Genomic DNA, 25685 nt, shown 5'->3' with positions numbered 1-25685 from the left:
CAAAAAAGCAAAGCCGAGGAAATCTTTGGAAGAGTTTGCTTTAGGAGATACATCTGCAGAAGGTCCCCTTGAGGCCAAACAACATGGTAAGTTGGGTAAATGAGGGTTCTTGCCATCTTGGAAACAAAGCAAAGAGATGGGGAGAGGTTGAGTACTGATGTCACCATGCTGTGCTGGGTGGAACCTGAACAGAGTTTCAAATAAGCAAACGATTCTGTTGCCCCACTGGTGTGAGCACTGCTCTGCGATCTAAATAATCCCGATAGGTCCAACGCCGCTGAGCAGCTCACGCCTCTCAATGCAATCCACGCATCCTACTCTATGCCTGCTCATGCTCTTTTCACCAACTAACACTCCTTTTCCCACCTGTTGAACTCCTATCTATCCTTCAACGCCCCTTCACTTACTATCTACTAAATAAAGCCTTTCCTGATTCCACCAGTACAATCACTTCTTTTTTCTTTTGCTCCCCAAACACGTTATTTGCACTTCTCTTTCAGAACTTCATCCTCTGGAATAACTGTCTCTCCTTTCCCCCTGAACAGTATCTTACACATCTAGTAGGCCTTCAATGCATGAGCAATTTTACCACATTGTATAAACTAGAACATTAACTAATTTCTCAGAATATTGCCAATGTTGATACTTAGCTATTTAAACGGTTAATAGTACTTGACAAAACGAAAGAATAGTCAAACCTTGGCTTCATAGCTCCATGTGTATTAGATGAACACGCAGTATCAGACATGTCCCAGCAACCCCTAGAGCCAGTCATTCTGGATATTACTTTGGAAGTAGCAGAACATAACCTCCCTAAAAATATAAAATAAAAAAGTTACAAATCCTGCACATTTCATATTAAGCACATAGATTTTAGTTTGCAAATGTACTCTGTTAACTGCACTGATGGAAGGCAAGTTCCTCAGCTTCCCAAATCTTATAAGAATATTGTAAGTATATCTGTGTATAGTATATCTTTAATCTGTGTCTTCTACCATTTCAGCTGTGTCTCAAAATACCTTTGGAATGTTATATTTTACTAATGTTTATAACACATCATGTAACCCAGTTCCAAAACATAAGGAAAGAGAATGAATTCAAATAAGATTTTTTTTGCATAAAGATCCAGCAAGGTGTTTTATATTCCTAATCTGGGTTTACTCTATGAAATAAAAATGAATTAATCATTTCCTATCTACACAGCACTCACACTGGAGAGGCAGATTCTATTTTCTAATGCTTGGCTATTAAAATGTATTTCAGACAAAAGGCATAAAAATGCTTATTTCCATGCAAACTACTAGACAGCAAAACGAATGGAACTTTCACGCTCATGGAAAATGAATATATCCCTGAGAGAGGGATATATTCAATCAGAACAATGCTTTTACCTTTCAGAATAACTGTTTGGTAAGATTATTTTTAATTAGCTAATGGCTTTTGGTCTGCTCAAATAAAACTGATATTGGCATAGTATCTTACAGCTTACACTTTGATAATTACCCCCATTTTATGGTTATGGAAAATGAAGCCTAGAAGTGAGACAGTGAGTGCACGACGAAGCCAGAGCCTGTGTGCCATCCCCAAGGGCCGTGTGATACATTATACAAGTGACAACAAATTTGCTGCTTATGAGACCTTTTTGTCCAGCTCTGATTTCATACCATAGTTGCCTTGAGGGTCCCAAAAGCTGTTCTCTTTCGGAGCTGCGTCTTCAGCACAGCCTCGCCCTTGGGGGTGGGCGCCCCCCTCACCTTCCTCAGCTGCACGGCTCTGGCTCCCAGCTCTCCACTCTTGGGCCCTCCTGTCTGGGCTGGCCTCTCTGGACCTGCCTTTTGCTTGGAGATGTGATGACTGATCATTCATTTAAACATTTAAATGAATGACAGGTCATTCATTTAAACACAAATAAACTAGTGTGCCCATAGAAAAGAACGTATCTGAAGCTAAAGAGAAAAAAAAATGTCTTAAAATTACAGTTTGCAATTACTTAACAGCACAGTACAGAACTGGTGGCGTCCATATATGCAGACAAACAGATATTTGTTTAACAAATCTTTCTTTCTTCCTTCTTGAATAACAAGATTTCTTTTTGGACCTCAGCTCTTCATTGCATCAATAGCTGTTCCTTGCAATTCACTGATAACTTCCAAGAACTAAGCTTTACCGCCCAGCCCCTTCTCAGACTGCAGTCTGTACATGCCACCTACAGGCATAAAAAAGATGCCAGCTTCTCCAGAGCAGCCAGCAGGGCTGTTTGTCCTGGTAGAGCAGGTAGAGCAGAAGGCATGGCAGAGGCAAGGTGTGTGGTTAGTATAAAAACCAGTAACACTGAGAGAGAGTGGGGACAAGAGTGGCAACTGAATTGAAGGAAAGGAAACAGAAGCATGACCACATTACATGAGGGGCTGGGAAAACTAGGAGAGTGTATCACTTACAAACTGGAAACAGAGGTTGTCTTTTACGAAAGCCAAACCACATGCACACTGATAAATGATTAGAACACAACATAGATTCTTCTTCTAGGAAAATAAACCAGCAAGTGAAACACAGGTTCTATAAAAACACTACATATTCCACAGCAAGACTCTCCCCGCCCAAATCCAACAGACAGTAATGTTCTGTTTCTGGTGCTTATACCATACCTTCTTCATCTAAAATAGCAAAACACAGCAACCTGCAGATCCACTCAGGCAAGCCTGTAACAGAAGCAGCTGAGGTTCAAAGTTCCCTAAGCCAAGACCCAGGTGAAAGAACCATCCCCTTTAAATGAGGAAGTCTCCCAGCCTCAGCCCTTCATTATTATATGTGCTTCCCCTTTCCTCAACACACTCTCGTTGACTTTGGCTAAAGAGTAACGCAACTACAGTCAAATTTTCACTGTTAACTTTTCACTTAGGAAAAAAAGATTCTACTTTCCCTTTGTCTACTACTTCACCATTCTGGATGCCTCAGCAGGTGGTACAGCACACAGGAGAGGTATGGATTCTGCCAAGCACTGTGGCACGCGCCAGTAGTCCCTGCTACTCTGGAGGCTGAGGCGGGAGGATCACTTGAGCCCAGGAGTTTGAGAACAGCCTGGGTAACATAGCAAGATCCCAATCAGTCAATAGATAGATAGAGAAATAAATAAATAGAAAATGTATGGATTCTGGAGTCAGGCAAACAATCCTGGTATTAAATCCCAGTTCCACTACAAGCCCTCAGGCTGTCTTTAGGCAAGTGACTCAACCTGCTTCTTCATTCATACAAAAAGGGGGAAGGGAGTGGGACTTAAACTATTTTCCTATTTCGTGGTACAGGAATAAATGGGGGACAAAATATACTTAGATGCCTGGCCCAGAAAAGGTAAATTGTAAATGTCACTTATGTTTCCTTCTTCTTCTAATTTATACAACAAATACAGAAACTCTGAAGCACTATCTTTGTTCTTTATTCAGTCATCCAACTACTACTGTGTGCCAGAAACAGAACTTCATAAAACAAATGTGATTGTCCCCGTTCCCATGGAACTGAAGTGCAGGGGGAGAGGGCAGAAATGAAACAGCTCACCAAAAAATCGAGTGCATGAATTTGGTTAAATTAATGGGGCAGAGAGGGGTGGAGCATGAATAAAAGCTCCTTTAGGGCAAAAGAAAATCAGGTTAAATTCAAAGTACTGAGTGTGACCTTGGAAGCCAGACTCTGGTGAGCTTGACTCTGGTCTCTACCCCCGGGCAAGTTTCTGAAACTCTCTGTGCCTCCTTTTTCTCTTCTACAACATGGAAATGATAACAATTTCCCATTGGGTTACTGTGGAAAGCAGTGCAACGTGCTTCCCTAGCCCCCGCTCTTCTCCGTGAGTGCCGCCCAGCATATAACCAGCTTTCTGAGTTGTCTAGATTTTCCAGTTAGCTGCTGGCCAGCATGGACAGCAAACTGCCCGGAAGAAAGCACCCTGAATTAGAGGTCATCCAGGGTCCTCAAAGTCCATCAGGTCATTTCAAAATGGAAAGCCAACCGACCTGGTAGGGTAGGCCCCGACCAGCTGAAACACGCTGACCAAACTGCCTGAGCACCTTTTAAGGTATGTCCAGGCCTAAGGGTGACAAGCCGAGGAACCAGCACCTCCAGTCAGTGTGTCTCTCATGAAGGAAGTTAATTAGAATAGCTCTTCCAGCTTCTGAGCACCGCGCTCACCCCGGATGCCTCTGAGAGCACAGCCTCTCTCAGACATTCAGCCCCTCTCAGGCATTCCCACGGGCCACCTGAGAGCCTGACCTCCCACCTCAGGATTCAGCTCAGGCAGCAGCCCTGGGGGAGGAAGCCAGAACCGGACAGTCAGGAAAGAGGCACAATGTCCACGGTCTGGAAACCACCTCAGTATGACCGGTTACATAAGCCACATACCTGAGTGTCCCCTTTCCCCACAGGACTGTGCAAAAGCAAATGGTTACGCAAGTAGACTTCTGGATTCTTTCAGCCAGGGGGGTCGGTCAGTCTGTCTGCACAAAGCATTTGAACGTAAAATGTTAAGGAAAAGTACTATGAAGACATGTCACACATATTCCCTCCCCCTCCTAAGCAAATAAAAACAAAAAAACACTTAAAGCTTATTTTTAATAATGGTCACAAGAAGTACTCAACCTAATCAACAATAATGATGATGATGATAATAATAATAATAATGAAAGTTACTTCTTAGCCCAACGTCCTGGAGGAGACTGCCCCCTTGCAGGTCTGGCGAAGTCCCGCGCAGGGTGCGGAATGGCAGGGTCGCCATGGAAACCGCGTGGTGGCCTGGCGACGCAGGCGGGTGGCCGGGGTCTGGCTGGCTGGAGGCGCGGGAGTGGTGGCTGGGGCTGGGCGAATGCGGAGCCGGGAGAGCGACTTCCGCGTTCCCTTGACCTGCAAAAGAGCACGGCCCCTGCCCGGGGTCTGGGAAAGGGAAACAGAAAGTCGAGACCCATTCCAGAATATTCACGTTTTCCCAGAAGATCAGAATCATGCTGGTTGGAAACCAGCTAAAATTTTGCTAATCAAAATCTCCCAGGAGAGGACCTGGAATCTTGATTTAACCGGGGGATATTTATAGGGTCGGGAGGCTGGAAGGTACTGGGTTCGCCTATTCTTTTTTCTCAACGCCCCCACCCCAGGGTAAAGGAATCTGCATTCCGGATCTCCTCCCCAGCGGCTCTCAAGGGGGTCCTTGGAGCTGGAAATGCCGCAGCCTATTCCCTTCCTTGGAAGGCTACTGGCAGGTGTAAGCTGAAGGGAAGCGCCGCTGCTCTTTGTGGGTTTCCCACTGGGGGGCAGCCTCGTCCTTCGCTCCTACTCATTCCGCAAAGCAGCAGCCCACGGTGCGGATTCTAGCTGATTCCAGCTGCAGCCTGGTTAATATGAGCACTTCTGGAAAGGGGAGCTTGGATGCAGAGAAAGATGGCTCCTTAGGAGGAATGGGGCAGTAGCAGAGCCCAGGACTTTAGACGCAAGAAGCTCTTACCCCCAGTTCCTGGTTTTTTGCAACTAGATTCAGAACAAAGAATCCCCCCCCTTCTTGAGGTTAATACAAGTGCACTGGAGGATAGATTTCTCAGCCCCCTGAGCCTCATACTTTACTGGGTAATCGGGCAGGACTTCAGGATTGATGCAGACCACCCCAAGCTGTGCCGGGACTGTAGGAAACAATAAGCCTCATCCCGCCACCTTTAGGAGGCAGGATGGTGGTGAGATGGGACTCTTTTATACACCAACGGGGATTCCCATAGTATCTTCCCTTCTGACTGTAAAATCAGGACCTGTACTATTTGCATAGCCTCTCTTAGAGGTTTAGAGGAGGCTCACCTCTACAGAAAGGGAGTTTCTAGTGTCTTATGCATTTACTTACCATGCCTTATTTTGATGACCTGTTTATAGGTTTGACTTCTGGGTTACGGCATGCATGGCATATAAAAAGTAAGAGCAGATTGTTCTCTGTTAGCCTAAAATGTACTTCCTCCAGTTCGAATTTCTGAATCGTGAATTACTGCTAAAAGTGGCTGAGTGGGGCTGAGATGGTTAGGGCCAAGTGGATAGATAGACCACAGTATGTCCCTTAGTATTAATATAATTAATGTTTTACGTAAGAAAGGGGCCCACGATAACATAAGTGTGAAAATTACTTGATTAAATGTATTTCTTTACTGCAGGACTTTTTCCAGAAACTTTAGCAAGCAACTATGCAATATGACTCTTCAAAGAAAGCTACAATATGCAGTATTTCTCACATTTATTTTTTATGAAACCTTTTCTTTTTTTTTTTTACAGTGACTTACAGAGCAACTATTCTGCCGAACATGCTTTGGAAAGCAGTGAACTGGAGTAACAATGGCCTCCCCAAGAAGTTTCTGTAAGCAGGAATGGTCTAGAGCTGTTGGACATTTCTGGTTTTTCAATGTGGCAAAATAGATTTGGACTGCCTTCTTCAGAAGGGGGCTGGGAGTGGTCTTTTGAAACAGGATGAAGAAATAACTTTACAGGGAGGACACATTTATGTTTACATTTCAGACACTTGGCATTCTTTAGTTATTTAATCTTCACAACCACTCTCTCTGATATTGGTTATCCTCATTGTGTAGACAAAGAAACTGACACTCATGAATTTCTCAAATACCACATCCAAGCTCACGTAGGCAGGAAGTGATAGGACTGATGTTTGGAGCCAGATCTTCTCGAGCACAGTACACCAAAGAACCCAAGTCCAGTATCAGGGCAGCCAGCAGGGGTGGAGGGAGTAGAATTTATTTTATTTTTATGGTGACCTGAGTAATGAGCAATGAAGAGTGGGAGGGGAGGGGGGTCAGCATTCAAATAGCAGAAGAAAGCCCCTAGCGTTGGCATTTGATGGTGGGCAGGAGATAATCCTTCGAAAGCTATATGGTCAGGAAAAAATGGGAAATTTGTTTTGCTAGAAGCTCAGTTGCAAATACAGGTATACCTCAAAGAGATTATGGGTGGCTGTGGTAATTTCTTAATATGAGACAACAATGAAGTTTGCTGCATCTATTGACTCTTCCTTTCACGAAACATTTATTTGTTTGATAGTATTGTACCCACAGTATAACTTCCTTGAAAATTAGAGTCAATTCTCTCAAATCCTGCCACTGCTTTATCAGATAATTGTATGTAATGTTCTAAATCTTTTCTTGTCATTTCAACAATGTTCACAGCACCTTCACCAGGAGTAGTTTCCATCTCAAGAATATACTTTCTTTTCTCATTCTTAAGAAGCAACTCCTCATCCATTCAAGTTTTATCATGAGACTGCAACAATTCAGTCACATGTTCAGGCTCCACTTCCAATTCTGATTCTCTTGCTATTTCCACCATGTCTTCAGTTCCTCACTCCACTAAAGTCTTGAACCTCTCAAAGTCATCCATGAGAGTTGAAATCAACTTCTTCCAAACTCCTGTTAGTATTGCTATTTTGACATCCTCCCATGAATCACGAATGTTCTTAATGGCATCTACACTGGTGAATCCTTTCCAGAAAGTTTCAATTTACTTTGCCCAGGCCCCAAAGAAGAATCACAGCATATGGGAGCTATAACCTTATGAAATATATTTTTTAAATAGTAGGCTTGAAAGTCAAAATTACTCCTTGATCCATGGGCAGCAAAATGGATATTGTATTAACTTGCATGAGAACAACATTAATCGCATTGTATATCTCCATCAGAGCTCTTGGGTGACCAGGTACATTGTCAATAAGCAGTAGTATTTTGAAAGAAATCTTTTTTTTCCCCCTCTGAACAGTAAGATCTCAATAGTGGGCTTAAAATATTCAGTAAACCATGCTGAAAATAGATGTGCTGTCATCCAGGCTTTGTTGTTCCATTTATAAAGCACAGGCAGAGTAGATTTAGCATAATTCTTAAGGGCCCTAGGATTTTCAGAATGGTAAATGAGCATTGGCTTCAACTTAAAGTCACCAACTGCGTTGGCCCCTGACAAGAGATTCGGCCTGGCCTTTGAAGCTCTGAAGGCAGGCATTGAATTCTTCTCACTAGCTGTGGAAGTCCTAGGTGGCATCTGCTTCCAATAGAAGGCTGTTTTGTCTACATTGAATATTTATTATTTAGTATAGTCATTTTCATCAATGACCTTAGCTAGATCTTCTGTATAACTTGCTGCAGCTTCTGCATCAGTACTTGCTGCTTCACCTTGAACTTCCATGCTACAGAGAGGGTTTCTTTCCTTAAAATTCAGGAACCAACTTCTGCTACCTTCAAACTTTTCTTCTGCAGCTTTCTTACCTCTCTCGACTTTTATAGAACTGAATAGAGTTCAGGCCTTGCTCTGGATTAGGTTTTGGCCTCAAGGAATGTTGTGTCTGATTTGATCTTCTGTCAAGACCACTGAAACCTTCCTCATATCAGCAATAAGGTTGTTTTGCTTTCTTGCCATTTGTGTGTTCACTGGAGTAGCACTTTATTTTCCTTCAAGATCTTTTCCTTTGTGTTTACAACTTGGCTAATTGGGGCAAGAGGTCTAGCTTTCCGCCCATCTTTCCACAAGCCTTCCTTACTTAATCCTTTCTAGCTTTCGGTTTAAAGTGAGAGGTGTGCAACTATTCCTTTCTCTTGAACACTTACAGGAAATTGTAGGGTTATTAACTGCACACATTTATTGTTGTGTCTAAGGGAAGACACAAGGCAGGCCTGAGGGGAGGGAGAGAGATGATGGAATGGCTGGTTGGTGGAGCAGTCAGAACACACACACATTTATGGATTAAGTCCACCATCTTATATGGGAGTAGTTCATGGTGCCCCCAAATAATTGTAATGATAACACTGAAGATCACTGATCACAGATCACCATAGCAGATATGAAATGAAAATAATGCAAAAGTTTGAAATATTGTGACAATTACCAAAATGTGACCAGAGACAGGAAGTGAGCACATGCTGTTAGAAAACTGGCGTGGATAGACTTGCTTGACACAAGGTTGCTACAGACCTTCAATTTGTAAATGACACAGTATCTGTGAACTATGGTGAAGTGAAGCACAATCAAATGAAGTATGTCTGTAAAGGGAAACTTCAGACAAGCAAAGAGGCAGAGATCAAAGGAAGCCAGCCCTGCTTATACAGAAAGAAATGTCTGAGAGAAGGCTAGAACACGTGTCTTCCTCTTGTCCTTGGAGCAGAGGATGGCAGTATTTGTTAAGTTCTCCCCTGGAAGAACACAAGCTCCTTCCTTCAGGCTTGAATTTGCGTATCTGCAAAAAGATTTAGCCAAGGCTAGCTGACCTACTGCTGGGGAAAGAGCAGGGGCAGCTCGTGTGGACTCCCACGAAGGGAACAGTTTGCACCCAGCTTAAATTTGATCTGGACATGACAGGCCAAACTTTTGGAAATTTAATCTTCTGGCAGGACCTGTGGTTTGGAGGCCAGAGACCTGAGAGACATGCTGCTTAAAGAAGCCAAAAACCAACAGTTGAAAAGAGAGACTGGCTTTCCATGTGGTCGGGCCAAAGCAACAGACCATGCCAAGGGGCCTCGGGGTTGGCCAACAGCTGGTTGGGGACAGGATTCCGAGGCTGTGCATCAGAAGAATCGGATGCTTGTAGCCAACTAGGATGCATAAAAGAGTAGAAGGGAGAAAAGTCATGCATCAGAGAAAATAGGGTCTTCCCAAAATGAGAGGCCCACGCTGTCATGGGGAAAGTTAGAAATAGGCAGATGGTAGCGGCAGAAAGCCTAGGATAAAGACAGATGGGTGTATTTTCATTGTGAGAAATCATACAGCAGAACACTCTGAGAGACGCTCTGCTTAGTCCCTTTGCCCCACATTGAAGAATTTAGCATTATTCCAATTATGAAAGAGTAAAAATCCCAAGTTAGCATTGTTTATTTCTGAGTAGTAGGGTTATGGGTGATTTTCATTTTGTTCTTTGTAACTTTCTTTTTTCGGCTAACTGCCATAGATCTGGATTCTTTTCATAATCAATTGTTTTAATTGGAAACAGTTTCTTTTATAAAGAAAGACCCAAATGAACTGAATTTTAGAAAATAAGCAATAGAAATGTCTGCTTTTTGGTTGTTTGATAAAGATAGAAAACAGGGAGGCAAAGAACATTCTGTTTCAGGAAGACTTAGCACAGCCCTAAAAAATTATTCCATGGAAGAGGAAAAAAGTTTCAGGGCTATGGGGACCCTCCTAAAAGTGTCAATAGGGAGAAATACTTGAAGATAGCGCTGACTACACTTTCCATGGTCTTCAGTATCACTTCAACTAATGGGAACCAAGTCATACACCCAAGATACAGCAGCTAAATTTATCCCCCTAAATTACCCCCTTTGTTACATTCCCCTTTCTAAAGCCTTCCCCATAGTCCCTTCTACTCAAGGCCACTTTCTCTTCCCTGATGTGTTTTGCCAAGCTCCTTGTTCAAGGCAAGCAGACTTTTGTGCAATATCTATCTATCTGAGGCACCGTAGGTGACTGAACCTCTGGGACCCAGCGTCAGCCTTCCAGAAATAGTCCTGACCACGTGCTCAGCAGCGTTGTGGCCACTGTAGCAGGAGCCACTAGAACGCCCTCTCTTGTTGCCCTGGCTTGGGCCTTCTTCTCCTGCTTCCAATGGCTCTGCTGCCTTCACTCCACCTGCCCTCTGCTGCTCAGTGCAAGGGCCAGAAGCAGGTAAGGTGTGCAGCGGTGGCCCAGGACATGGATCTGGAAAATGGAGAGCCCAGGAGCTCTCACATAAACTCCACTGCCCACCTGCCCCTCACTCTGTGGACGGAAGGGCTACGTGGCCATTGCAGCTTCCCCAGAACCACCCATCTCCCCGCTGCCTCTGCACCGGGTCCATCCTGCTCTGCACCACTCTGCCAGCAGCAGGGCTCTCTGCCTGCTAAGTCCACTCCAGCCACACAGGTCCCCTTTCTGTCCTTCCAACATGCATCACGCTCCACCCCCAGCCCTGGATGCCAACCGGCATGTGCCCACCCTGCTAACTCCTGCATCCTGCACTCCTTGAGGTTCTTGCTTGAATGGCCCCTTGTCAGGGAGGCCTTCCCAAATCACATGCCCCAGGACTTCTCGTCCCCATCCTTACCGTTGCTTCTCTTTTGCATTCATCACTATCTAATACTTTTCTTCTGTAACATTTCCCCCTATGTACTTCTTATTCAGTTATTCTCTGTCTCCTCCCACTAGGATTTAAGCTCCGAAATAGCTAGGATTTCTGTCTGGCTGTTCACTGCTATACGTTTTGCACCCTCCTGGGCACAAAGTAAGTACTCATTAAATGTCAGTTGGTGACTGCAGAATGAATGAATGCCCACGGGGGTAAAGGGATTTGGAGAGCCTGTCCTGAGAATGAAAGCATTTCCAGGTTCAAACACCTGACTTACAAATGACTTTTGGAATAAACTTTTTTGAACATTGGATACCGCCTGTCATTAAAGAGTTTTTATTCAAGTCTAAGAGGTGTCAGATATTACCCGACACTTGCTTGTTAATCCTGGAAACCACATGAAAGCAGCGGCCCCAGGCCTTTTTCTTTCAGCAGCTGAGAGGGTGAGGCTTGCCCAGCTTCTGATCTTTGATCCTCACGTTTTGTTTGTACTTGTCACTCAGCTTCACACAGCGACACTGATTGCCCAGGAACTCCCTCTCTCAGGACATGCGTGCTCTGAGCCTGGCTAACAGGGAGCCAGCTCTGCAGACTAAAGATGAGCCTGTCAGGAAGCAGGAGCCCTGCAGCAGGACCCGCGCCAGCTGACCTCAAAGCATCCTGAGCTCCAGAGAGCATCTTTGTTGTGCTCAAATGGGCCTTCACAGGAACCCTGCAAAATAAACATGGTAGCAAATGCTTAAGAGCAGGCTCAATGCACAGACTCTTTATGTCACCGTTTTTCTTAACGTTTGATTCATTCTCTTTAGAGATTCAGCCTTTCTCTAGCTATGAATCTAAAAATAAGAGAGAGAAATTTCCTGGGCTTCTAAAAAGTCATAATGCTTTCTGGAAACGGAATCTTAGCACAAAGAAATTCTCTCCGTACTTCTTCCATCTTGAGTCTCTGTTTTGCAGACAAAACAGCTATTGCTTATGTTTGTGCAGAGTGTGGCAAAAAGACAGGAAACACAGAAGTGCAAAGACCCATCTCTGTCATCTTCAAAATCTCTTTCTCTTGTGGTATCCTTAAATATCTGTCTTCTGTACTCCCCAAAGCATTTTCTCCGCAGCTGATACTGGATAGTCATGGATACGCCATGATATACTGGCATGTCATGGATATGCCAACGACGTTAGGAGCACCTGGAATCTAAGCGACTACACTGCCGAGGTCAGCCCCAACCTCACACCTGAGTGTTTGGTCCACCTAATTATCCCACAGGGTACTTAAGGTTCACTGTATCCAAGGCCAACTCATTATCTTTTCACCAAAATAAAACATTTTAAAAATAAAAACTAAAATAATAATAAAAATCCTGGTCCTCCTGGAGCCACGCCTGGCTAATGACATGGTCTTTTCCCGCTCACCCAAATGAAGCATTTCAAAGTCACCTTTGACTCCCCACTCTAAGCAAATTGTCACTGAGTCACCATCTGACCCTACTCCAAGCTTCCAAATCTTCTCAGGAACCGTTGTGATGTCAGGACTGCGTCCTATGCAGTATGCGACACTCAGAGCAGAACATTTTTTTAACACTTCCTTCCTCTATTCAACAAAATTATTTTCAATAATGATCATGAATATGACAATCATTATATGTTTATCATATGTAATGTATAATATAATACACAATTGTGTATTATACATATTTATATATAATTGTGCATTATATATTTTTTTTCTTTTTTTTTTATTTCTGCATATTATGGGGATACAAATGTTTAGGTTACGTGTGTTGCCTTTCCCCCCCTTCCTCCCCGGAGTCAGACCTTCAAGTGTGTCCATCCCCCAGATGGTGCGCATTGCACTCATTATGTATGTATATACCCATCCCCTCTCCCCCCTCCCATCTGCCCAACACCCAATAAATGTTATTCTTATATGTCCACTTAGGTGTTGATCAGTGAACACCAATTTGCTGGTGAGTTACACGTGGTGCTTATTTTTCCATTCTTGGGATACTTCACTTAGTAGAATGGGTTCTAGCTCTATCCAGGAAAATACAAGAGGTGCTATATCACTGTTGTTTCTTATAGCTTAATAGCACTCCATGGTGTACATATACCACATTTTATTAATCCACTCATGTATTGATGGGCACTTGGGTTGTTCCCACATCTTTGCAATTGTGAATTGTGCTGCTATAAACATCATTTTAAAGATGAGAATATCAAGAATGCAAGAGATTAAATGACCTACCCAAAGTCACACCTAGGGGTGGCAAAACTGAGATTAGAGCCCAGGCCACCTAGATGGCTTCCAGTACAGCCATCATGATGCACTGGCTTTCTGCTCCAGGTACATCAGCCACTTTTATGCTTGTATCAGTGTCTTCTAGACATCATTTTTATACCCTGGCCTTTTGCCAGTTTTACAGAAGCACTACATAATAATGAGAATGATGATGCACAAAGGTATCTTTTGTTAACAAATGAAAGCTTTTTGTTTTTAATAGTTTTTATAAAAATGATTAAACTATTAATATTAATAGTTACTTCATAATAGTTTAACTATTAAACATAAAAGATAAAATTTTATTAAAAAGACATGTAAGTAGTATGAATGAAATTATTTATTCTTTATCCATGGACAAATATCACTTACTGTTAAAATGAAACTGGGTTCGGTATCACTTGTTTTTCATTTTGTTAGAAATAAGGGCTCACAAAATTTGCTGACAAATAGCTGGAAATGGAAAGACTTTTTGTTATAACAAAGCCACTCAACTCACATACTCCCCATAAAATGTGTTATAAAAATAGCATAGTTAACTATAAACAAATATAATTTTTGTAATAATTTTATTGAGATATAATTCACAATCATAATATTTACTCATTTTAAAGTGCATAATTCATTGATCTTTAGTCTATTCACCGAGTCATGCAACTGCCACCAATATATACAGAAAATTTTTAGCACCCCCCAAAAAAATCTCTGTAGCCATTAACAGTCACTCCTCATTCTTCCCACCTCTAACCCCTGTAAATCATTAATCTACTTTCTGCTTCTGTAGACTTGCCTATTCTGGACATTTCATATAAATGAAATCATACAATATATGACCTTATGTGTCTTTCACTTAGCATAATGTTTTTAAAATTCATCCACGATATAGCATGTTATCAGTATTTTATTCATTTTTATGGGATGGATATACCACATTTGCTTACCTAATTTATGAGTAGATGGACATTTGAATTGTTTCCACTGTGCTCTTATGAAAAGTGCTGCTATGAAAATCATGTACCAGTTTTTGTGTGAATATGTTTTCTGTTTTCTTGAGTGTACATCTAACAGTGGAATTACTGGCTCATATGGTATCTTTATGTTTAACTTCTTGAAAAACTGTCAGTTTTCCAAAGTAGCTGCACAATTTCATATTCCCACCAGCAATATATGAGGGTTCCAATTTCTCTACAATCTCACCAACATTTATTGTAATCTGCCTTTTTTTTATTATAAGCATTCTGGTGGGTGTGATGTGGTATCTTATTATGGTTTTGATTTGCATTTCTTTAATGACAAATCATATTGCACATCTTTTCATGTGCTTAGTGGCCATTTATATATTTTCTTCAGAGAAAGACATTTGTGATACTTTGCCCGTTTTAAAAATTGGGTTATTTCTGTTTTTTATTACTGAGTTATAAGTATTCTTTATATATTGTAAGTACAAATCCCTTATCATATATATAACTTACATATATTTTAAACCCTTAAGTGGGTTGTCATTTCACTTTTTTGATGATGTCCTTTGAAGCACAAAAGTTTTTAATTTGTCTATTACTATCTAATTTATCTAGTCTTTCTTTTGTCCCTGGTGTTTTGCTTGCTGTCATATCCAAGAATCCATTTCCTAATCAAAAGTCATAAAGATGTTTCTCCTAAGAGTTTTGTAATTTTAGAACTTACATCAATTTTAGAACCTATGATCCATTTTGAGTTAGTTTTTGCATATGATGTGAGGAGTGCATCCAACTGCATTATTTTGCATGTATATATCAGTTATTGAAAAGAATATTCTTTCCCCTTTGTCTTGGCACCCTTGTTGAAAATCAATTGTCCACAAACTCACTTTTCTTTCTTTCTTTCTCTTTCTTTCTTTTTTTTTTTTTTTTTTTTTTGAGACAGAGTCTTGCTTTGTTGTCCAGGCTAGAGTGAGTGCCGTGGCGTCAGCCTCGCTCACAGCAACCTCAAACTCCTGGGCTCCAGCGATCCTTCTGCCTCAGCCTCCCGAGTAGCTGGGACTACAGGCATGCGCCACCATGCCCGGCTAATTTTTTTATATACATATCAGTTGGCCAATTAATTTCTTTCTATTTATAGTAGAGACGGGGTCTCGCTCTTGCTCAGGCTGGTTTTGAACTCCTGACCTTGAGCAATCCGCCCGCCTCGGCCTCCCAGAGAGCTAGGATTACAGGCGTGAGCCACCTCGCCCGGCCTCTCTCTCTTTCTTTCTTTCTTTCTTTCTTTCTTTCTTTCTTTCTTTCTTTCTTTCTTTCTTTCTTTCTTTCTTTCTTTCTTTCTTTCCTTTTTTCTTTCTTTCTTTTTCTTCTCTCTCTTCTCTCTCTCTCTCTCTCTCTCTCTCTCTCTTTTTCTTTCTTTCTTTTCAGAGTCTTGCTCAGTCACCTGGCTAGAGTGCTGTGGCATCAGCCTAGCTCATTGCAACCTCAAACTCATGTGCTCAAGCCATCCTCCCACCTCAGCCTCCAAAGTAGCTGGGACTACAGGTGCGCACCAAGACACCCCGCTAATTTTTCTATTTTTAGTAGAGACAGGGTCTCACTCTTGCTCAGGCTGGTCTCAAACTCCTGGCCTCAAGCAATCCTCCTGCCTCAGCCTTCCAGAGTGCTAGGATTACAGGTGTGAGCCACTGCCCCTAGCCATGCATTTATTTCCGAACTCACAATTCTACTCCATGGATCTATATATCTATCCATATGCTTGTACCACACTGTCTTGATTACTGTAGCTTTGCATTAAGTTTTGAAGCTGGCGAGTGTGAGTCCTCCAAGTTGTTCTTTTTCAAGATTGCTTTGGCTATTCTGGGTCTCTTGCATTTTCATAGACATTTTAAAACTAGCTTGTCAATTTCTACAAAACAAGAAGCTGAGATTTTGATAGGAACTGGCTTGAATCTGAAAATCAGTTTGGGGAGTATTGCCATCTTAACAATACTAAGTCTTCTAATTCATGAACAGGGGATGATTTTCCATCTATTTAGGTCTTCTTTAATTTTTTTTCAGTTAAGTTTTGTTATTTATAATGTACAAGTCTTGCACTTCTTTTGTTAAATTTTTGCTAAGTATTTTATTATTTCTGATATTACTATAAATGAAATTGTTTTCTTAATTTCATTTTTTGATTGTTTCATGCCAGTATATAAAAATGTAATTGATTTTTATATAATAATCTTGTATCCTGCAACCTTATTGAACTTGTTTAATAGCTCTAAAATCACTTTTGTGGATTCCTTTGGTTTTTTTTTTTTTTTTTTTTGGTTTTTTTTTTTTTTTTTAGAAACTGCCAGTTTTCCAAAGTAGCTGCACTACTTTGAATTTTGAAAACATTATTTCAGGGCAAATAGAGATAATTTCATTTATTCCCTTCCAATCTTGATGCCGTTTTATCTCTTTTTCTGCCTTAATTGCCCTGGACACAACTTGCAGTATACAATGTTGAATAAAAGTGGTGAAGAGAGAAGTCCTTGTCTTCTCCCAGCGCTAGGGGGCATGCTGCAAGTATGATAGCTGTGGAATTTTCACAACCTTTATCAGAGGAAGAACTTTTTTTTAATTCCCAGTTCATTGAGTGTTTGTTGTTTTTTGTTATTATTGTAAAAGAGTGTTGGATTTGGTCAAATGCATTCTCTACATCTATTGAAATGATCATGCAGTTTCTATCTTTTATTCTACTAATATGGTGTATTTCATTGATTTTCATGTTAACCCTTCATTTCTGGGATAAATCCCACCTGATCATGGTGTATAATTCTTTCCATATGTTGCTGGATATAGTTCACTTGTATATTTTTGAGGATTCTTTTCATCTATAGTCATAGAATATATTTACCTGTACTTTTCCTTTCTTATAATGTCTGGTTTTGGTATCAGGGTAATACTGACCTCAGAGTAACTGGAGAATTTTCCCCCTGACACCTCCTGTTTTCTGGCAGAATGTATGAAGTATTGATGCTTGTTTTTTAAAAGTTTGGTAGAATTCACCAGTGTGGTCATCAGAACCTGCACTTTTCATTGTGGGAAGATGACTTTTTATTACAAATTCAATCTTTCATGTGTTACAGATGTATTGCAATTTTCCATTTCTTCTTAAATTAGTTTAGTTATTGTGTTTCAAGAATTTTTTCCATTTGTCTAGGATAACTAAATTGTTGACATACAATTGTTCATAGTGTTTTCTTACATTCTTTTTTATTCCTGTAAAGTCTATAATGACATTCTCTTCTTCTTGGTTTTAGTAATTTGAGTACTACTCTCTTTTTATCATGGTCAATCTAAGTAAAGGTTTGTCAATTTTATTGACATTTTTTAAAGAACAAGCTTTTTGTTTTATAAATTTTATCTATTGTTTTTCTATTCCATTAATCCCCAATGCAACAGTGCTGAGAAGTGGGACATTTAAGGGGTGATTACATCATAAAGGCTCTGCCCTCATGAAGGGATTAATGTCCTTTATCAAGAGAGTAGGTCCCTGATAAAAGGAGGAGTTTGTCCTCTCTCTCTCTCTCTCTCTGTCTCTCTCTCACATGTATGTGATGCTTTCGGCCATGTTATGACACAGCAAGAAGGCTCTCACCAGATGTAATCTAGGGCTTCCCCACCTCCAGACCCATGAGGTAGTACATTTCTCTTCTTTATGAATTCCCTGGTCTCAGGTATTCTGTTACAGCAGCACAGATGGACTCAGGTGCCCTGCTCCACAAAGTCATTCAAAGATCCAAGTGGCTGGCAGCTCTTCCATCCTCAACTGGTGGCTTAAAGAAAGGTCACTATAGTCACAGATGGAGGCTCACACCTAGCCCAAGACTTGGAAGCAATTTAGCTCACTTCCCATTTAAATTTCATTGGCCAGAATTCATGGATATGGCATTCCTAACTACATGGAGGGTGGGAAGAGCCAGGAATGTAGTCTAATTCTGGGCCAGGATAAAGAAAAAATGGTTTTTGGTGATTAGCTGCCATCCTCTGGCACAAGAAATTTGCAAAACTGGAAGATTTGGAATGAAATGTGTACAATGTATCTCTAGTTCTTCTGAGACAGGCAGGGTATGAGAACATCTGGTCTGTTAGGGCAGACTTCCCTGGGAGGCAGCTTTCTAGCTGTGATTCCTTGTACTCATTGGTAGTGTTTGGTTCACAGTATAGCTTGTGTCCAGGGAAAAGCATGTGTGGTGCATCCAATGCCAAACAGGTGCCCAGAAGACTGACACTTCTCATGACAAATGATCAAGTTGGCTTTGTGTAAAATTCATTCCCGAGTGTATTTAGTGTGAATCAGTTGTTCACAGTTAAGCTGATCCTTAATGCTCTGTATGTGCATTAATAATAATAAATGTCAAATTCAGGAGTATGGAGGTAAAGGCAGCATTGAGATCATTCTAACCCTCCACCTACACCACATTAAACAAGAAATTAAGCATTATTAATAGTAAACAAATTGAGTGTGTAGCACTAAATATTTGATGCCAGAAGGTTCATTTAAAAAATAATCTTTGTGTTTTATAATCTCTCACAAAGCACGTGATACAATTAATTTTGGTGGATTTTAAGCTGATTCTTGATGGCAAGTAGGAGAGCTACAACTATAGGGCAATAGTCCTTTTCCCTTTCACCTTATCAATACTATAGGGAAACACAATAAAAGAGTTGTTAGAAGAAGGCATCTAGCTAATTAAGCAAAGTCTTACAGATAGAGTGTCTGCAACAGCCCTCTGTTAATGCCTGTTGCGATGACGTTATCATTTAAATCATCCTTTTCACTCTCAAAAGAGTCCTGGTTTGGATGGTAAATTATATGGGAGCACTACCTTCATGGGGCCACCACAGTTCAGGGTCTGGTTTACAACTTTGCAGACCCAGAGCTCAGGGGTGTCAGGAAACTCAGGCTGATTGGGGGAGAGGGGGGCTGATTTCCACCAAGGAAATTCCAGAGTACTGATGCTTAATCCAGAACACTAAGTCTTTAAATTTCTTATGAAGACTGTAGCTGCCTCTCAGAGTAGGAACTAACGTTGGTGTATTAGTGGGTTCTCTCCCTCAAAGGGTAGTCTCCTTAGAAAGCCAATGATCATAACCATAATTTTGTGTATGAGAGGAATCAAGGCAATGGGTGTTAGCGGGAGAAGCTGCTGGAATTTGCAAGGCATGTTCCAATACTTTGTACTCAAAGAAAGCATATTCTTGTCCTGCTTGAAGTTTTCCTTTATAACCACAAAGATGGCCTCAGTTCAGTTTCCAAAGAGATATTTGGGGTAGGCATCAGCTAAAGATAGTGAATAGGCACGTGTGACTCCCCCTGACCCTCTGTTCTTTACTAATATCAACTCCCAAGTCCCCTCACCATTGGTGAGGACTGTCAGGGCTATTGTTGGTGGCAGACATCCTCTGATGCCCAAAGTTTAGCTGGGAGCATCCTTCTCCACTCCTTCCATGCTTGGAGATACCAAATATTGACTGCCATCCTGCCCCCGCCACCATGCCTGCTCCCAGTAGACACCAGACACAGCCGCCAAGAGAGGGTTAAAACCAGCTTTATTAATGGGTTGGAGAGCATAGCTGGGATCCGAGTCCTCAGTGAGGCTCCTTTCTTCCTCTCTGAAGTGACGACAGCATAGCGCGCTGGGTGGGGCTCACCGGACTTACCCACCCAGTCACAGACCAGCGCTGGCACTTGGAGAGCCGAGTCGAGGGTGAGCCCACCACGGGCAGGTCCTGCGGGGTCTGTTTACTGCATGGAGACTGGAAGCCCAAAAGCAGGTCCAAGAGAAAGAGAGAGAGAGAGAAGAAGCAGGAAGGACAAGTAAGCAGGGACCTTTAGCACACTGTCTCCGCCCAGTAGAGAGAGATGGCCCAAAGGGACTCAAACCCCGTCAGCCACAACCATCCCAGAAGGCACCCCAGAGATGGAAGCCTCTCTCATGTACTCTCTATCCAGGCCTGGAAGGTGGGTGGGAGGTTCTTTTTCTATTTGGCTGAGCAGAAAACGTAGGAATAAAGGAAAAGTGTTTTCCCTAAGAGGTGAGGTTGGGTCAGGAGCTCAATGAACTGCTCAGTGAATAAATGGCAAGGGTCATTTCGTGCGGGCCTTTCGGGTCAGCGGGCACTAACCCAAACGAAGGTGCTGGCTAGACCTACCGAAGGTCTTCAATCATCTCACACCTGAATTCCTTTTCGTGCCTGTTCCCTGGAGCCTGCATTTCCGAGGACTACTGAGTAAGAACCTGACAGACTTAAGAGGCCACCATAGCTGAGCACCAATTCTGTTTGACATCTAGGGTATTGCTACTGTTAAGAGAGCAAACTTTTGTTTCACTCAAAGCAACAACTTCTGGCGCTTCACTGTCAGGTGTGGAGGTGTTAGTTTTGTGCCTAACCTAAGCAGAGACCTGTCAAGACTACGTTGTGTGAAAAGAAGGACAGCAGTGGAATACTAAGATTCTTCCGGGGCTCATGGGCAGATAGAAAGAGATGTTTAATGGCAAGTGTTACTGTGTTAAGAGTCTGATGCAGCTGTCTCTGGCTCGGGAAGGACCCTTTTCTGGCCAGTGGTAATGAACATGCTAATTTCTAGCACTCTGAAATCCTCCCTTCTTGTCAATCAGAATACCCCTTTTCTATTTTTTCTATGCTTTTCTTTTTCTCTAGTTATCTTAATACCATCAATTAGATCATTGATTTCTTTTATGTTTGAGCACATTTCCAGTGTTATTAGTAGTAGTATTCCTGCTTGGGGGCTGGGTGACTTCTACAAAGGGTTAAGCTCATCCAGTACATGGGATTTTTTTTTTTTTTTGAACTATCACCACTATATGTTGACCCCGTTTCATGGTCCTAGAAGGTATCCTTCTGTCGTTTCTAACAGTCTGCCTACACAACTTTACTTTAAACAAAACTGAATGATTGCAAAAATATTTTACCCCAGAGTATTTTTATTAGGGATTCCTGCCACCATATTAACATATAAAACAATCTGGGTGCTGACATAGAAATGCAAATTTCACTATACAAAGATAAGGCTCCAATCACAGTAATGTGGCTTCCGTATCCCTAGTATTTCAATGTAATCAACTCATTGTGAATTCATCCCAAGTTGTGTTTATAAATATTAGACAAACCACGAAATATATTCCAAATACACATTTTACAATATGTTTCAAGCACAGACAGAAATACATACTTTACCTATAGTTTTCATAATCCAACTTGTATTAGCACTAAAGACAAGATTGTGTGTGTATATGTATTTGCCATATAAGTGTGTGTGTATATATATATGTATATATATCCACAAATATACACTCAGTTGTTTGCATGGAAGATTTAAACCTTTGAGGCTATGGATTTTACCCACCATGATATCTGAGAAGGCAAAGGAACAATAACATGTCACAAATCCCTCAGTTGGGGAAAAATAAGTACAATTTTGTAGGAAGGGACTATCAGTTGTGTTTATACAAATACACACATATATACAGATTCATATATAAACACACATATACCGATAATATGGAATATACATATACTCACACACTTGCTTTGAACTCTGACTCTCACTATATTATATACTCTGCATCTTTGGAAGCAGTCTTTTCCTCATTCGACTCAGGCAACGGGTGACTGTCTTCTAACAAAACTTAAATGGATGTTTCTAAAAGGCTCTGATTCTATGCCGAGCAAATGGCATTTCAGGATCCCAGTGTAACTTTTGGTGGCTATTGTTTAAATTCAGCAGACCCTATTCTGTCAACTCTTTCACTTAAAAACATTTCTAGTCAGCAATGAAATTTCTGCATAAAAGAAAAGAAATGTTAGCTGGAAATGTTAAAATAATACATTTACTACTTCTTAATATAAATATGCATGGTTGTATTACATGTGATATTTATACTCTCATATTTTTCAAATATTTCACAATGGAAAATATATTACTTCCATAATTTATAAAATGTTATCTATTATTTTAAAAGCATGAAGGCTAGATGATTTGTCATGGTTAGACTTCAAAGAAAGTGTTATGCTGCACGATCATAAGGGAAGTCATTTTGTGCAGACTGCAGGAGTACTCTTATGTCAAATGGGATGACTTAGAAGTCTCATGAAAGAAAAGAAAGGGAAAAATAAAAACTTCAATGTCAAAGCTTGCCATCAGCAAACTTCCAAAATAGATTGTTGAAGGCGCCAATGATAGAAAATATATTTCTATATCAGTATCAAATTTCAGGTATTAAACATTCTTTATTAAAAATCAAAATAAATCAGTGAAAGCACATGAAAAATGAAACCCTGAAAACTTAATAGCAAACATACAGTTTGCTCAACTGACAGCTTCATGAACTGACTTTCAAAACTTATTTTCAAAATTAACTGTCTAATAAAGCACTCAGAGCTTCATCGAATAAGTGAGACTGGAATGCCTAATTTGGAAATTATAGTAATGACAGGGCTGGCGTGTCATTACAGTTAGAGACAGACTACAAAGGGGCCCAGTGTCTTTGTAAATGAAGGCAATGGAACATTTTCAATCCATGAAGAGATGCTGTGCTCCATGCCTTCAGCTCTGGCCTCGTTTCCTTCTCCCTTATATCACGGTATTGGTCAGTGCTCTGCACGGGAAGCACCAGACCCTTTCTGTCAGGGACTTAATAGTATGAAGGAAGGTACTAGAGCACCTGTCCCTCTATTGTCTGCATAGGAAGTCATGCCACTACTTTACCCAAGCCGAATTGGTGTATCAGATGGAGCCCCCTCCATTTTCTCAATGGAAGTGCCAATTATGAATGGGTTAAGATCTTACGGAAACCAGGAAAGAAAAGGAGTACAATGACCACCACAAAGGATGATCATTGACATTAATCAAAAAGCCATTCATTTTCTCTCTCTCTCTCTCTCTCTCTCTCTCTCTCTCTCTCTCTCTCTCTCTCTCTCACACACACACACACACACACACACACACTCTCTCTCTCACACACAAACACACTTTTGAAATTTCTTCCACAGAATCACAACAAATGGCATGAGGGACCAAAAAATTTACCTTAAATTTTCTCCACTTTTATTTAGATCCACTTAAACATGTTCATGTTGACTCGGACAATGAGTGAGTGCACTGCTCTTCACATCATCGGCGAGTGACACTGGTGTCACCGGCATTTTCATACGTAGACTGTTCGCCTGCACCGCCTACCCACCAACCTCACGGGAACCCTTTTTGCTACTTTCCATTTGTCCAGTTCCTATCTACTCCTGCTCTTGGTCAATATGCAACCCTAATATGCAATTAACTAGCATGTCTTTTACCTTTATGCCTTTAAAGCTTCACTTTCTTTTCAAAGCTTTCTGCTTCCCCAGCTAAAATATATGGACAGAATACAAATGAATGTAACAAGTCCTCTTGTCCAAATATTAATCCTTTGAAACATGGACCACCCTGTGTCCACTTGATGCTCTTAGCTTCTACATCCTCCAGTTCCATCACCTGTTCCATTTAGGAGCTTACTTACTACAGCGTCTTTCTACCCATTTTCTATCTCATATGCAGATAATAACAAATTATGGGATCGTTTGGCCAAAAATATCTTTAAAAACAAACCAGCGCTAAAACATTAAAAAATTCCCAATATACCCTTTGCATGTTAGTCTTACAATCTGTACATGTAAATAACTCCAGGAGGCTTCTTTTTTTTTTTTTTTTTTGCTAAAAATTTACCAAAATAGTTTGAACACATAAAAATATTTTTAAAAAAACAAAAACAAAAACCCAGCATAAATTTAGTTGTATAGGCATTGGTTAGAGGACATTGTTTTCACTAAGGATTATATTCAAAAACTTTCTCTTGGATTTTTACTAAAACTCTGATTCTGAACCTTATGACTTGTAATGGTGCCAACTACTAGAAACGGGAAAATCTAACTCGACCCAAGGTATTATGTATCATGATATGATAGGTAAAGAGTATGTCTATACAATAATAAAAAATAAACTTGGTTTTGGTTATTTAAAGACCATCCTCCTGATCTGTAACTAAAATAACTGTATTTGATTGAAACTTATTTAAGTGCAGTGAATTATGGAAAGCTAACTGAAGGGTTTGAGTAATTGGTTATGAGGAAGGAAAATCTGTTGACAGCCCCATGACCATTCAGAACCAGGCGTTTACTGAAAAAAAATAAATCACTAGTATTGAATATAGCCCTTAGTCATATGCGATATTAACTTCAAGAGCAGCCCAGCATGTAGAGGATGAGGTTGACTTTCCCAGCCACCCACTCCTTGAGGGGACAGTAGTATTCATAGTGGAACTGCTCAAACTCTGGTGTCTGGCGGATTTCACACAAGAAGGAGAGATCAATACCTGACTCCAAAAGGAGGAGGAGCAGGGGAAATACAAAGAGCAGCAGTCCCAGGCCCACCACAAGGAGCCGGGAAAAACTCTTGACCAGTGGGTTCACCCGAATGTGGCCGGTCAGAATGTCATAGCTCCATGACAAGGCTCGGTGAGCCTCCTTCAGCTCCTCTTCCTCGGCAATCAAAAAGGCGTTTTCATCGGCTTCCAGTTCCTCAAACGAATCTGTGTCTTCTCTTTCCAGCTCAAGCCTGGATGGACAGTCAAAGAGCATGTCGATCTCATCATCATCTACAGGGGTGGGGAGCAGGCTGGCACTTGGGTTGTACGCTAGTTCAGAGATGGTTAAGGGCTCTTCTTTTATTTTATCTTCCTCTTCGCTTGGGGGATCTTCATACTCCCGGGCTTCCTTCACTGGAGAGCTGGAGATCAAGGGGGCAGAAATGTTGTCCTCTTTAGGCAAGGGAACACCTGTAAAGAAACATATTTTTCCTTAATTTTAAAAATCAGATTTTTTTCCCCCACAAAAAAAATGTGTAGGTAGAAACAACACACATGAAAAAAAAAAAAAAAACGATGGAATTCAAGGAATCGTTGAAATTATTCTGTGGAATCCTGACTTTTAACAAAGTTCTGTTAAGTAATAGGCCCTGTACCATAAGTTCTAAGGTCAACATGCTAAACTCAAAATAACCACCACTTCTCAGATGGTTGGCAATATTTATAACATTTAGGTATGTAATACTGATTTGCAAACCTCCAACTTTGGTCACGTTTGCAAAAATAAAATGAAAATAAATGACTATTATAATTATGAGCAGTGTCTTTTATTACGGAAGTCAACACAATCATCCAATGTATAATAGTATTATAGTAAAATTATGGAATCTGCTATGCAATTTTAATCACTTCATTATTTGATGTATACCTTTCTAGTCTTCATTCTAGGTGCAATT

The 25685-nt window shown here is 41.0% G+C and overlaps 1 protein-coding gene across 4 annotated transcripts in view; it reads right to left on the bottom strand.

Annotated features, from left to right (window-relative positions):
- Window positions 1-19893: 19893 nt before the first annotated feature.
- FRMD3 (FERM domain containing 3) overlaps window positions 19894-25685 on the bottom strand; it is a 255938-nt gene continuing 250146 nt past the window's right edge. For 3 of the 4 annotated variants that reach the window (XM_012779832.3, XM_012779834.3, XM_076008586.1), the window contains one exon: window positions 24519-25200. In XM_012779832.3, coding sequence (XP_012635286.2) covers window positions 24602-25200 — 599 coding nt within the window. In that variant the 3' untranslated portion in view covers window positions 24519-24601. Of the gene's footprint in view, window positions 20126-24518; window positions 25201-25685 lie in introns of those variants that run through there. The other variant, XM_012779833.3, reaches the window with a different exon arrangement.

Source organism: Microcebus murinus, chromosome 12, assembly GCF_040939455.1.
Source record: "Microcebus murinus isolate Inina chromosome 12, M.murinus_Inina_mat1.0, whole genome shotgun sequence".
NCBI lineage: Eukaryota > Metazoa > Chordata > Mammalia > Primates > Cheirogaleidae > Microcebus > Microcebus murinus.
The sequence above is the reverse complement of the archived record's forward strand: the minus strand, read 5'-3'. Positions and strand labels throughout refer to the sequence as shown.